The 14014-nt window shown below is 48.8% G+C and overlaps 2 protein-coding genes across 6 annotated transcripts in view; one reads left to right on the top strand and one right to left on the bottom strand.

Moving 5' to 3' along the window:
• Positions 1–1331, bottom strand: part of LOC144727958 (PHD finger protein 21A-like) — a 44741-nt gene extending 43410 nt beyond the window's left edge. For 2 of the 4 annotated variants that reach the window (XR_013587462.1, XM_078607107.1), the window contains exon 1: positions 1080–1329. The gene's annotated coding sequence lies outside the window, so the exon portion shown is untranslated. Of the gene's footprint in view, positions 1–1079 lie in introns of all 4 variants that reach the window. The other 2 variants (XM_078607109.1, XM_078607108.1) reach the window with 2 other exon arrangements.
• Positions 1332–8059: 6728 nt separating this feature from the next.
• Positions 8060–14014, top strand: part of LOC144727956 (uroplakin-3a-like) — a 29868-nt gene continuing 23913 nt past the window's right edge. For both annotated transcript variants that reach the window (XM_078607104.1, XM_078607103.1), the window contains exon 1: positions 8060–8365. In XM_078607104.1, the coding sequence (XP_078463230.1) occupies positions 8287–8365 (79 nt within the window). In that variant the 5' untranslated portion in view covers positions 8060–8286. The remainder of the gene's footprint in view (positions 8366–14014) is intronic.

The following is a 14014-nucleotide window of genomic DNA, read 5'->3' as shown; positions in this document are numbered from 1 at the left end:
ATGCATGTTGCCGCTTCTATTTACTTATTAAATTGCGGTGGCTTCGTCGTGGTAACTATTTGGTCGTTGTACGTGTGTGTTTACCGCCTAGGTCGACTCGGCCTCAAATTAGTACATGTGCAGTAAATATCACCACTGGGGAGACAAAGGCGGCCGGGCGTGGTGCTGCCCCCCCCACGTGCCACATTGCAGGTTACCTTCATAGGCGCTCGCTAACAGCACTTGCCCCAAAAGTCTGTCGCAGGCTACACGGGGGATCTTTGTCTTTGTTTTGCCGTCAAAGTGCCGCTTAGATGACGGCCGCCGTTGTCATTTGCAATTCGTTGTTGTTGCGATTGTTGTTGCTGCGACTGTTGTTGTTGTTGCGTCTTTGACTGTAAACGTAGGTGGGTGCTTGCTGTTGAGTGTGGTGGTGGTGGTGTTGGTGGTGTGTGCTCTGGGTTCGTGTTGTGGCTGGCGCATCAACTGCACTGCTACTCACACCACACTAACCACCACTACTTTGTGATCCTCTTTTGTTTGTTGTGGTTCCCCGGCTTCGCAAGAAGAAGAAGAAGAAAAACCTCGACCGCACAAATCAAATCGCCCCCCTCACCGCACGTGAAACGACAACAAAGCATCTAAAACAATTCAAGTAAAACAATTCGAACATCCTTAACAATATGAATGACACTCGCCGCGGTCACCCGGCAAAGATCAGCGCCGTCGGCAGCACAAAAGGCGACGTTTGCGAGCCCCGCTGGTGTTGTGTTATAACCCCGTAGCAGTAGTAGCAGCAGCAGTGCCGCTGTAACACGTTATGACACTCGCCGTGACATTAACGCCGAGAGGGATATTCGCGAAACTGACTGCAACAATCAGAACGCGGGCGGTCACGCAAACAACACGACACGCGCACCATCAACAACACTCCAGCAATGACGGCTACGTGAGTAGCAGTGCCTTAATTGGTGGCGACAGTAATAGTGATATAAATGATGAAGATGCTAGTAGTAATAATAGCACAAAGGATTTTGGCCTCACCCGCTCCCCCCCCCTCCTCCCTCCCTCCCGTTAACTTGGGCCCGAGCTCCTCTTACCAAAACCAGATCGCTCCTCTCCCTCCGTCCCCGACCTTCTGCCGCCGTCGAAACTCAACAAAGCGAAATCTCGGCGCGCTCGGCTACCGGCGACCGCGCCGCACAGATGGACGCAAGAGCGACGGCGCGCAGGTCGCGTGCGGTCCCGGCGGCTGCGAGTGGCTACGGGCGGCGGGCGAGGGCAGCGGGCCGAGCAGCCAGGCGAGCGGGGCGCCTCGCGCTCCCCGACCAGGCCGCGGCGCACTACTTCAGCCGGCAACGCGGATGGGTTCGCGGCGAATCACCGCTCCGGCTCCCAACTCCCACTCCCCGTCTCGCTCCGCGCCCAGCCCCAGCACCCCCCCCTCCTCCCCAGCTCCTCACTCTCGTACAGCCCGCACACCCAGCCCCGCCCCTCACACCCCTTCATCCCACACACCCAGCCCCGCCCCTCACTCCCCCTGCATCCGGACCCCCCCCCACCGCTCATCTCTCCCTTTCCACCCCGCCCCTCAATCCCCCCCTTCATCCCGCACTCAGCCCCGCCCCTCACTCCCCGTCTAGTCCCCGCCCCTCACCAACCCCTTACTAGCCCCGCCCCTCACCAACCCCCTTACCAGCCCCGCCCTCTCCCCCTTACCATCCCCGCCCCTCTCCCCCTGTCCCCCCCCCGCTTACCAGCCCCGCCCCTCTCCCCCTGTCTCCCCCCCGCTTACCAGCTCTGCCGCTCCCCTTCACCAGCCCCGCCCCTCTAGCCATTACCAGCCCCGCCCCCTGATAGGTTCGCGTTGCCCCGCCCCCCTTGCGTGCGGATTTTTTTATTCTACCCCGCATACGATAATCGATTATCTATAATGGATAATAGAGTCACTATCATGGGTAATCTATCCTCGATATGGCCAATCCATCCTCTATTATGGATAATCGATTCACTATCTTTCATAATCGATTTTGTATTACGGATAATCGATCCGTTGCGACTTTCGAGTCACCACTCAGATTTAAGAATCGCTTCCTTTCATCCTCTTCGCACATCCCTCTCGAATCCGGACAATCGAGGGGGAATTCCGCTGATTGAGAGACGGCTGTCAACCCACGCGGCTTCTTTCCCCGAGTTCTTGTGCAGGGAAACAGAGTTCTCAGGTCCATACGGCGTACAGCCGGTTCATCAATACGGGCAGACACATGTTGATGTTGTACATTTGTTTGTGTCTCTCCCTTGTGATGGGACCTTGTAGGTAGAACGTTGAGATTTATAAGGGGGCACGGGGTGACCAATAAGGTCTGAATTGGTCTGTAATAAGGTCGGCACTGATAAGGGGTTGACAGGTGTGTTTAGGGAATGTCCGATAAATTGCAAACAATAAAGCGAATTAGATAATCTAAACCTCCAGTACATTTACATGCAATTCACACCCAACGCATGTATGACCGCATATAAATCTAGAACATATGAACGTACTAACAATTACAGATTGGTGACGTAATATTCCCAATGTAATAACACTCCAAATATAGATTTAAATGGATGACGTTCACGAGATTCGGGAAGGCTGGCGTGATTAATTAAAATAAACATTGAGACCATTTCCTTTGGCAATTTCTATTCAGTGTGTAGAGAAACGACAAAGCATGAGTAAAGACTTGGCCAAGGCGTCCAATTGAATGGTTTCACGGAACCCATCAACTCACCCACCACCACGTGGCCTGCCGATAACGTTCCAATATTCCTCTGAATACATAAAATACATTTGAAATGTAATAATTGTTTATATTTATAATAAATTAAATGTCCACACCGTAGTGTAAATCACAAGCGCATTCCAACATTACTTAATTAGTGGTTCACGATATGATTTGTTCATTATTGATAATTATATGAAGGTATATCTCTAGATATTAACGTATATAGGATGATAAATATATAAATAGCATGCAATAACTATGGAGTATTAAAACACAGACTGATTAAATTGTAAACTGCTCTTGATTACGTTAACCTTTACACACGAGTTAACGAGTGATTCACGTAATTACTGCAGCCTATAACATTCTGCACACGCTACAATCATTGGTGGACATTTAATTTAAAAAAAATGAATCTACCTGCCTTTCATATGATCCGACGTGATATCGAATCCTCAATTCGCAACTTGCGATCAAAAACTGCCTTACGATTTAAACACTGTACACAAAAACCTATGTTAGCATTCCAATTTAAACTAAAATATAATCTAAAACTACATTACACTTTTTTTTATCTCTTTTTCAGAAGCGACCTGGCCACAAATGATAGCTCAATGAACTGGCGTATCACGTGGAAATGTATAGCAGCCAAATACTCTTAAACTCGCGTCTCTGAATGAGAAGGGAAACACCGGAGGACCCGGAGAAAAATCCACGCGACCACGGGGAGAGAGACACGCAAACTACAAATCTACAGGGTCGAGGATCGAACCCACGACCTCCTGTATACCAGGCGAGGTAGTTAACATCTGGCCACATGGCATTGCTCTGCCCTGGCTATGGTTATGTTGTGCCAGAACCAAGCTGTGGGTAATCAAAGCCGCAGCTGAACAGTGAGCCACTAATTCACACTGGTTTTGAGAAAGTGGCAGCAAAAATCCAAAATCGCCTTCACTGCGAAGGAGAGAGACAACTTAACGGAGGAGAGACAACTGAACTACTACTTAACTACTACTTAACTACTACTTAACACTCTTGTGGATTTAATAACAGAAATTCCAGCTCAAAGGACAGAATGTGTGGCCAAATCGTCGTTTAGAACACCAACTCAAAGCGTTGAGAATGTGGCCATACCAATTTTAATTCGGGGCGAGATGTCAGCTCCCTTGCCTGGTGTACAGGAAGTCGTGGGTTCAACGCCGACCCTGACAACTGCTGTATGTTTAGGTCGCGTGGAATTTTCTCCAGCTCCTCCAGCCCCCCCCCACATTTAGAAATATGAGTTCAAAGTATTCACGACTATAAATGTCCACGTAATCAGCCCCTTTGTGGATCTATAATTTGTGGGCAGGTTGCTTCAGAAAAATACCTATATAGTTCAGTGGGCCTTACCTGGTAAAATTAAAATAGTTTCGTTTAGTTTCAGATTATATCCTGATTAAAATTGGAATGCTAATATGTTTTTTTACAGTGTTGAAATCGTATGGCAGTTGAGAATTGAGGATTCGGTATCACGTAGCTCAGTGGGCCTTACCTGGTAAATGAAAAGAAAACAAAATTATTTTTTTAGCTCAACGAGCTCCATGTTGTGGCCATTTCGTCATTTTAGACCAGCAGACTCAGAGAGTTCAGAAGATGTGGAGAACCAAAAGGCAGTGGGGAAACAAAGACCCAACTGTCGGCTGGATTCGTCCTTATTAGGACTCATCAGTGCAATGTAGTCATCAATGTGCGCTGCTGCTGCCATATGCCTCTGGGAGCCTCGTATATGGAGAAGGCTTTATATGCTATGAGGGATCCATGTTCGCACTTTCCTAAGTAGTGTATGACAATAATTAACATCCGTACATGATGGGAAAACCCATCACAACAGAGACATCGGTGCGGGGCCTCATGTGAAGACGTGGCAGCAGCGAGCGCTGCACAGGCACCGATATCTTGTTTACATCACTGATGGTGCCGTCGTTGATGTTGTAAACTGGTGAATGTGTTCTGTCGAAGACAGGTTAATAATAATGATGATGTTGTCAATAAAATGGGTGATTCTATCAATGTGCTTTTGCGTGTTTATATATACTATTTATACATTCTCATTAGCTAAGTCGTGCAACATTCTGGCGAGTAAACAGTTTATTTAGGATCATGCATCTTCATATAAAACTCCGCAACAGTATGTCCAACTGCGAGTTTGTTTCACACGTCGGCTTTCGCGAACAATATTATCCATAATAGAGTTTTTTTTGGGTTAGATCGCGTAAATATAAATGTGTCGTTAAACCCGCCTCCACCCGACACAGCCAATCTGGCTGTCGCCTGATGATGCTGGCTGTAATTACTGGCGAAACGTGGTTATTCGAATTCTAAGTGTTGTGGTTTTACTCTCCAACACACCGATGTGCTGTACTAGTAACGATTTGGCCACGTTTCGTTTACGTGACAACCCTTACTAGTTGGCTGTGTCGAGTGGTGGCGGGTTTAACGACACATTTATATATTTACACGATCTAACCCAAAAAAAAACTCTACTATGGACAACTGATAGTTATTGTTTAGAGAGCGGGTCATTAACATTTATGGCGACGTAGGCCAGGGTGCGTTGTACATGATAGATCAAATACACATGGAGTAAGTCGCCCTTGTTTTTCCATTGTCAAATAGAAATTTCAACGCGCTCACACGCACATCAAATGCCGGGTGTATAATTGTAGGGAGAAGAATAGTAGTCCTCCACAATTAAACACACACATTTTCAATGTTGCAATGTGTTAATTCAGATCTTAATATAAGACCGATATCATACCGGTGACGAAACGTGCTGCCAGTTGTGTTATATTCTTGCGTACGGCAGCTATATGTTCAGGGGCGATATGCCAATGTCGAGTTCTGTTAGCCAGGAGAGACTTCGCCTTGGCTATCGTCACGCCTCCGTTGAAGACGAAGTCGTTTGGGTGGCATGGCCACAGTCGCGCCCCGTGGCTTGTCGTTCATTACGCATTCTGTGTATCTCAAACGAGCCCCAGTGCATCTCTGTCTTCTCTCTGCGTGTTGGTGAACTGAGTGACAACGATGTTTCAGTTTCAGTTTTTCAGTTTCATTTATTATATTTGAATCGGGTGCAACCGCAACAAATAAAAACATGAACACGAAAACATCTTAAAGTGACGGCGCGCAAACAGAAAAATCCAGAAAAAATCAGCAAAATCTTCCAGAAAAAAGCACCGTACACCAACACTGTGCAAAAATCCCAGTGGGATGCAAGTCAAACAACAACAGCAACCACAAGACAACTTCGATGTGGCCTGCTGCTGCTAAGCCACGGCGAGAGTGAGAGAGAGAGGGCTTCAGCAAACTCGAGTTGGTGCCGTTTCGCCTCCGTTGAAGGAGCGCGCCACTGACACGATTTACTATGCGGGTGAACTATAGGGGGTGAACTATAGGGGGTGGACTATAGGGGGTGGACTATATGGGTGAACTATAGGGGTGAACTATACGGGGTCGGTAGTTTTTGGACCGTGTGCGTAATAACTGCAGACAAAACCACAGCTTTTGCATGCTACGGTCCATGCAGTGCGGGATTCAAACACTTTGTGTAAATGACAAACCCCCCCACCCCATCGCAACAAACAAAAACATCACAAACAGCGACGCTGAGGCACAGCACGTGTTTAGAAGAAGCGAGCGCTACGAACCTGGCGACCCGGTAACCTGGGCCTCCCCTAGGTCGACTCGGCCTCAAATGAGTACTCGGTGCTGTGTGTAGTAAACATCGCCACTCGGGAGACAAAAGCGGCCGGGCGTGGTGCCGGCCACCCACCCCCTCGTGTGCCACCGTGCCGGCCTTCGTAAGCGCTCGCTAACAGCGCTTGCCCCAACAGTCGGTCAAGGCTACACGGGGAATCTTTGTCTTTGTTTGCGTTCTGCCGGTGTTGGCGGGTCGCACACCGCGGGATAATAATCACCAGGGGGCCCCCCACTGCATCGTAGCCCGCTCTGCATTTCTTGGTACCTGGCCGAGTGAAGTGTTCAATCGTTGAGCGGCGTTTGTCGTAGCAAAACAACAGCAGTTTTTTTAAAATCTTGCTGTGGTTGTCCCACCTGACGACGATTGCTTGCGTTGCGATCGAAACGTCGTGATATATTATTTTTCTACCTACGTGACTTTGCCGAAAGAACCAAAGAGTATGGATTCCTGCAGTCGCGAAACCTTCAAATCAAGATTGATACAACAACAGCAGCAACAGCCTGCAGCTTTCACCCGCATCCACGCTGACGGAAGGTGGCGAGAGAGGGGAGAGAACAGGACGGTGGTGGTGGTGGTGAGTAACTTGCAGGACCTCTGCAGCGCTCACCCCACGCAGCACGATTTAGGAGCACGCATCGTCCGTACGCCCTTCAACTGCCACGCGCGCGCGCGCTCGCCATAGCGCTAGAAATGTATTCATAACCACGGCACGAGTCGTGCACGACTTAACAGCTGCAATATTATTTCCGCAACCTCCGATCGGCTACGTACGGCGCGAAAGAAGCGTCGGCACACGTGCACGCTTTGGGGTGCTTTCTTTTGGGGTCAGATCACGCGCAGTCGATTGCGATGTCGTGCACCCTCCTTCACCGAACGCGGCCGCTTGACGACGTTGCCGCCACGTGACATTACTGGGGAGAAGTCCTCAACGATTTCCCCCCGCGAGAACTGCCGAAGAGGAGCTTCGCTCCGTCTATGGGTCTCTGCGTGTTTAATGGGTCTGTGTGCGCGTATGTGGGTCTATGTGCGCGTATGTGGGTCTATGTGCGCGTATGTGGGTCTATGTGCGCGTATGTGGGTCTATGTGCGCGTATGTGGGTCTATGTGCGCGTATGTGGGTCTATGTGCGCGTATGTGGGTCTGTGTGCGCGTATGTGGGTCTCCGAGCGTGTCTGTGCGTGTCTGTGGGTTTCTGTGCGTGCCTGTGGGTTTCTGTGCGTGTCTGTGGCTTTCTCTGTTCGTCTCTGGGTCAATCTGTGAGTCAATTAAATTAAAAAAGATGATTCCTTGATCCCTTCCGGATCAAGGATTTTCATTCCCACCACCGCGTTCCACTTGCGCCCAGTGGCGATGTTTACACACCGCACCAGGTACTGATTTGAGGCCCAGGACCGGTTCAGATAATGATCACTGGTGTCGGGCCATGAGCGGGGAATTGATCTCGGTTCACAGGGCAGCCGCGCTAACCACTGCGCCACCGCTCCCTACACCCCCACTCACTCACCCCCCCACCCACCCACTCCTAACCCCGCCCCAGCCTCTTTAAAGGAGCCGGCGGCCGCGTCTGCAAGGTAGAGTGAGAGAGTGAGAGAGAGAGGTCCAACGCAGATATTTAAAGTTCGGGGTAGAGATAAGGGAGCGCTTTGCGGGTGAAGGGGTCTCGGCAGATTGTTTCGGAGAGTAACGCGGCGAGGAACAGGCAGCTCGCCGCCAAGGGGGAGAGACGCGAGAGAGAAAGAGGTTCAGCAGAGAGAAGGGAGGAAGGAGGAGAGTTGAGGACGAGGGAGAGAGATCGTTGCGATGGGTCGACTCACCACGGCGCTCCTGCCGCTGCTCACGCTGGCGATGGCTGCCACCTCGCTCACCCACGGCAAACTGGGTGAGTCACGACGCACACGCAACAACAACAAACAAACAACAACAACAACCACCGTTCGCCACTAAGTTGTGGTCATTGTCACCACGGCGCTTGTGCCAGGCCAAGTGCAGCTTTGAGGCCACGTGAAGTGTCGAAGGCTCGCGCACACAAAGACAAAGTTCCCCCTTCTGTCTGAGCCTTAATCAGACCGTTGGGGCAAGTGCTGTTGGGGCGAGCTCCCTGTAGCCACGTGGGCTATATAGGTCGTGTTTGCGAGCACCTATTATGGACGCATGTTGGACTTCTTTCGCACCGTACGGAGGTTCCGGGGAAGTGACGGCAACCTGAATACGAGCGTGTGAGTCGGTGCTCACGATGCGATGGTGGTGTAGACTGGTCTTGGGGAGCCAGTGGTGGAAATTCCACATTCCTGCGCCGAGGGAGAGATTATACCGTCCACAGCCGCTGTTGACTTCCCTACAGCGGTACTCATTTTATCACCCAAAAGGGATCCTGGGCTGAATCACCCCCCACGCCCTCAACAAACTGGCTTGCGGTTCGGAGCTTGCCAGGGTGACGTGGGTGGCAGTGCTCCGATGTCCCCTCTGCTGCCCCGTCACAACCCAACAAAATAAACAAAATATTTTTTGTTAAATAATTTATTTTACCAGGCTTGTTTTCAGAAGCGGCCTGGCCACAAACGATCGCTCCACGAAGTGGCGGCTCCATCATCACCATCACCACGTGGACATGTGCAGCGGCCACATTCTCTAAGCGCACGGTGGTTCTAAATGCGGCGGGGAAACCCGGAGGATCCGGAGAAAAGTCCGCGCGAGCACGGCGAGAGAGAAAGCGAGAGAGAGATGGAGAGACGCGCACACTCTGAACGGACAGCGGGCGTCAGGGACACGCAAATATAACCCGCACTGACCAGCGTGGTGAAGTATGGTCACCCCCGCACCCCACCGCTCACATGGCGTGGGGGAGACCCTCACTACCACCACCATCATCATCATCATCGCCCATCAGTGAATTGACAACACGGCCTGGAGAGTGATGACGGCACGACGCGAGGCGCTGGGGCAAATCCGCGCACTCCCGGCCCCTCCGAGCCGCGCTCATTCTCGCCACGCTGCTGCCGAGCCCGAGAGCGAGCGAGCGAGCGGACGTCTCGGCCACGTTCACAATCCGGGCCGGATTACGGTGCATGAGGGGTCTAAGATGAAGTGGGGGGGGGGGGGCACGTGTGTTTTACATATTGAGCTGATGGCTCCGAGAGCTTTCTGGGTTTTCGCGGCAAATCGACGGCGGATAAATATCCGATTGCGTCCTGCCCCATGGGGAGAGGTGGGGTGGTGGTGGATCGGCCACTGAATGGGGAGAGGTGGGGTGGTGGTGGATCGGCCACTGAACGGCACGGAGGGGAGCCCCTCTGCCCTGGCTTGCGAACCGTCCGGAGCTCTCCTCGAATTCCCAAACTTGCCACGGCGCCCTTGGGACACGGCGGTTGCGAAAGACGAAGACGAGGCTCTGCCACTCCGCTGCGGTCGTGTTGCAAGGTCGGCCGCCACCAGGCTAGGAGATGTTCACTACCTCGCCTGGTATGCAGGGGGTCGTGGGTTCGATCTCTACCCTGACGCCTGCTGCTGTATATTTGGAGTTTGCGTGTCTCTCACTCTCTCTCATCATCATCACGGTGGCTATGAGATGTTAACTACCTCGTCTGGTATGCAGGGGGTCGTGGGTTCGATCTCTATCCTGACCGCCTGCTGTATATTTGGAGTTCGCGTGTCTCTCTCTTTCATCATCATCACGGTGGCTATGAGATGTTAACTACCCCGCCTGGTATGCAGGAAGTTGTGGGTTCGATCTCTACCCTGACGCCTGCTGCTGTATATTTGGAGTTCGCGTGTCTATCTCCTCGTGGTCGCGTGGATTTTTCACTTCATTGTCCAGATCACTTCTGAAAAATAGAGCATGTTCTATAGCTCAGTGGGATTTGCCTGGTAACACAAAAAAAAGTTGCCCAGGTAGCATCATTCAGGAGTGGTTGTCATCCTCCACCACGGTGGCTGGCGGACATCCGTGCCAGTCCCAGGGAAAGGTCAACTTGTTGCCAAGCCCGCGGTTGTCCACCTCTGCGATGTGCCGTGCGCGCTGAGCCCCCCCCCCCCGACTGTTACGAGACAGAAGCTTCCTGGGCGGTAGCTGGACACGCGTTTTACCCGGGCAACAAAAGGTTGCAACGAAAAGTTGCCTGCAACCAAAAGCGCACGAGGCCGCACAAATGGGGCTTCTTCGCGCCTGTTTATTTACGAAAGGTGGTGCGTGGAATTTGATAAAAAAAAAATCTCTCTCTAAAAAAAAGTTTAAAACCAGTTTTTTGTTGATGCAACCCATGAGTTTCACATTCCTGCATACAAATACACGGACGTTAGTTTAACCAACGTCGAGCGAAGACGCTTGTTCACTCTTGCGTGCGGCAAGTATCAATCGCCGCATTTGTGGGTTTTATTTCCAGTACGTGGCGGTTTCTGGAGACAAGTTTCAACGAAAACGGCACAACCGCCACGTTACATTAAAAACAAACACACACACACACTCTCTCGCGGGCCTTGGGGCGATCGAAACGCCTTGTGTGATTCAGACCTTTGTGTTCCTTGAGTGCTGCGTGATGAGGAATTCGTTGTTTAACTAAAACGATGTAGATCGACAGGTTTATCCTTGTTGTAGGAAGACAATGACGGGTAGCCAGTCCTGTGGACAGGGTGATCTGTGCCTAGCCACAGCGAGACCCCCCCCCCCACTTCCCACACTAACAAAGATCCCCCGTGTAGCCTCAACAGACTGTTAGGGCAAGTGCTGCTAGCGAGTGGCAACTGTGAAGGCCGGCACGGCGCACGAGGAGGTGTGGGTGACCAGCACCACGCCCGACACCAACTCACCCCCACTCACCACCACTCACCCCCGCCAACAAACCACCACTCACCCACCCACACTCACCCACCCGCACATACCCCCACACACCCCCACACACGCCCACACACCCCCACTCACCCACCCCCATACTCCACCACTCACTCACCCACCCCCATACTCCACCACTCACCCACCCACCCCCACACACCCCCCACCTACCCCCACTCACCCACCCCCACACACCACCACTCACCCACCCTCACTCACCCACCCACCCCCACAAACCCACACACACCCCCACTCACCCACACACTACCACTCACCCGCCCCCACTCACCCACACAACCCCATTGACCCACACCACCACTCACCCCTCCTCTCCTGTCCCTGGGGTTCGGGGATGACGTCGACAATGGTCAGCTGCTCTGCTGGCTCGTCACGTGGCTCTGTGGAGCCACGCGGCATAGAAAGCAATGGCCGCGTCAGATGCACAGAGCCACCACCACGGCTTGGAGCAATCGGATGAACGTTTTTCGCACTTCCAAGCACAACGCGAGGCCACTCTTCCCAAAGCCTTCCTGCGCGCCCACTTCGACACCGCCATGCCACGCGTTCTCACTTAGGGCGTTCTTGAAAACTCTCAAGAGGCCTCCTCGTTCGAGATTCCCAGAGAGTATTAGCTAGTATCAGAGAGTATCAGATAGTATTAGATAGTATCAGATAGTATTAGATAGTATCAGATAGTATCAGATAGTATTAGATAGTATCAGATAGTATCAGATAGTATGAGCTAGTATCAGAGAGTATCAGATAGTATCAGATAAGAATATAAGATAGTATTAGATAGTATCAGATAGTATTAGATAGTATCAGAGAGTATTAGATAGTATCAGATAGTATCAGATAGTATCAGATAGTATTAGATAGTATCAGAGAGTATGAGATAGTATCAGATAGTATCAGAGAGTATTAGATAGTATCAGATAGTATCAGATAGTATTAGAGAGTATTAGATAGTATTAGCTAGTATCAGAGAGTATGAGATAGTATCAGAGAGTATGAGATAGTATCAGATAGTATCAGAGAGTATGAGATAGTATCAGAGAGTATGAGATAGTATCAGATAGTATGAGATAGTATTAGATAGTATCAGAGAGTATCAGATAGTATCAGATAGTATTAGAGAGTATCAGATAGTATGAGATAGTATCAGATAGTATCAGATAGTATTAGCTAGTATCAGATAGTATCAGATAGTATCAGATAGTATTAGCTAGTATCAGATAGTATCAGATAGTATCAGATAGTATTAGAGAGTATCAGATAGTATCAGATAGTATCAGATAGTATCAGAGAGTATGAGATAGTATCAGATAGTATCAGAGAGTATCAGATAGTATTAGATAGTATTAGATAGTATCAGAGAGTATGAGATAGTATCAGATAGTATCAGAGAGTATCAGATAGTATCAGATAGTATCAGATAGTATCAGATAGTATGAGATAGTATCAGAGAGTATCAGATAGTATCAGAGAGTATGAGATAGTATCAGATAGTATCAGATAGTATCAGATAGTATTAGAGAGTATGAGATAGTATCAGAGAGTATCAGATAGTATCAGAGAGTATGAGATAGTATCAGAGAGTATGAGATAGTATCAGATAGTATCAGATAGTATCAGATAGTATTAGCTAGTATCAGATAGTATTAGAGAGTATCAGATAGTATCAGATAGTATCAGATAGTATTAGCTAGTATCAGATAGTATTAGAGAGTATCAGATAGTATCAGAGAGTATCAGATAGTATCAGAGAGTATGAGATAGTATCAGAGAGTATCAGATAGTATCAGATAGTATTAGATAGTATCAGATAGTATCAGATAGTATCAGAGAGTATGAGCTAGTATCAGATAGTATCAGATAGTATCAGAGAGTATCAGATAGTATCAGAGAGTATCAGATAGTATCAGATAGTATCAGATAGTATGAGATAGTATCAGAGAATATGAGATAGTATCAGAGAGTATGAGCTAGTATCAGATAGTATCAGATAGTATCAGATAGTATCAGAGAGTATGAGCTAGTATCAGATAGTATCAGATAGTATCAGATAGTATCAGATAGTATCAGAGAGTATGAGCTAGTATCAGATAGTATCAGATAGTATCAGATAGTATCAGAGAGTATGAGCTAGTATCAGATAGTATTAGCTAGTATCAGATAGTATGAGCTAGTATCAGATAGTATCAGATAGTATGAGATAGTATCAGAGAGTATGAGCTAGTATCAGATAGTATCAGATAAGAATATCAGATAGTATTAGATAGTATCAGATAGTATCAGATAGTATCAGATAGTATCAGATAGTATTAGATAGTATTAGATAGTATCAGAGAGTATGAGCTAGTATCAGAGAGTATCAGATAAGAATATCAGATAGTATTAGATAGTATTAGATAGTATCAGATAGTATTAGAGAGTATCAGAGAGTATGAGCTAGTATCAGATAGTATCAGATAAGAATATCAGATAGTATTAGATAGTATTAGATAGTATCAGATAGTATTAGATAGTATCAGAGAGTATGAGATAGTATCAGAGAGTATCAGATAAGAATATCAGATAGTATTAGAGAGTATCAGATAGTATCAGATAGTATTAGATAGTATCAGATAGTATCAGATAAGAATATCAGATAGTATTAGATAGTATCAGATAGTATTAGATAGTATCAGAGAGTATGAGCTA

This window comes from Lampetra planeri, chromosome 27, assembly GCF_965212315.1.
Source record: "Lampetra planeri chromosome 27, kcLamPlan1.2.h2, whole genome shotgun sequence".
Classification (NCBI taxonomy): Eukaryota; Metazoa; Chordata; class Hyperoartia; order Petromyzontiformes; family Petromyzontidae; genus Lampetra; species Lampetra planeri.
The sequence above is the reverse complement of the archived record's forward strand: the minus strand, read 5'-3'. Positions and strand labels throughout refer to the sequence as shown.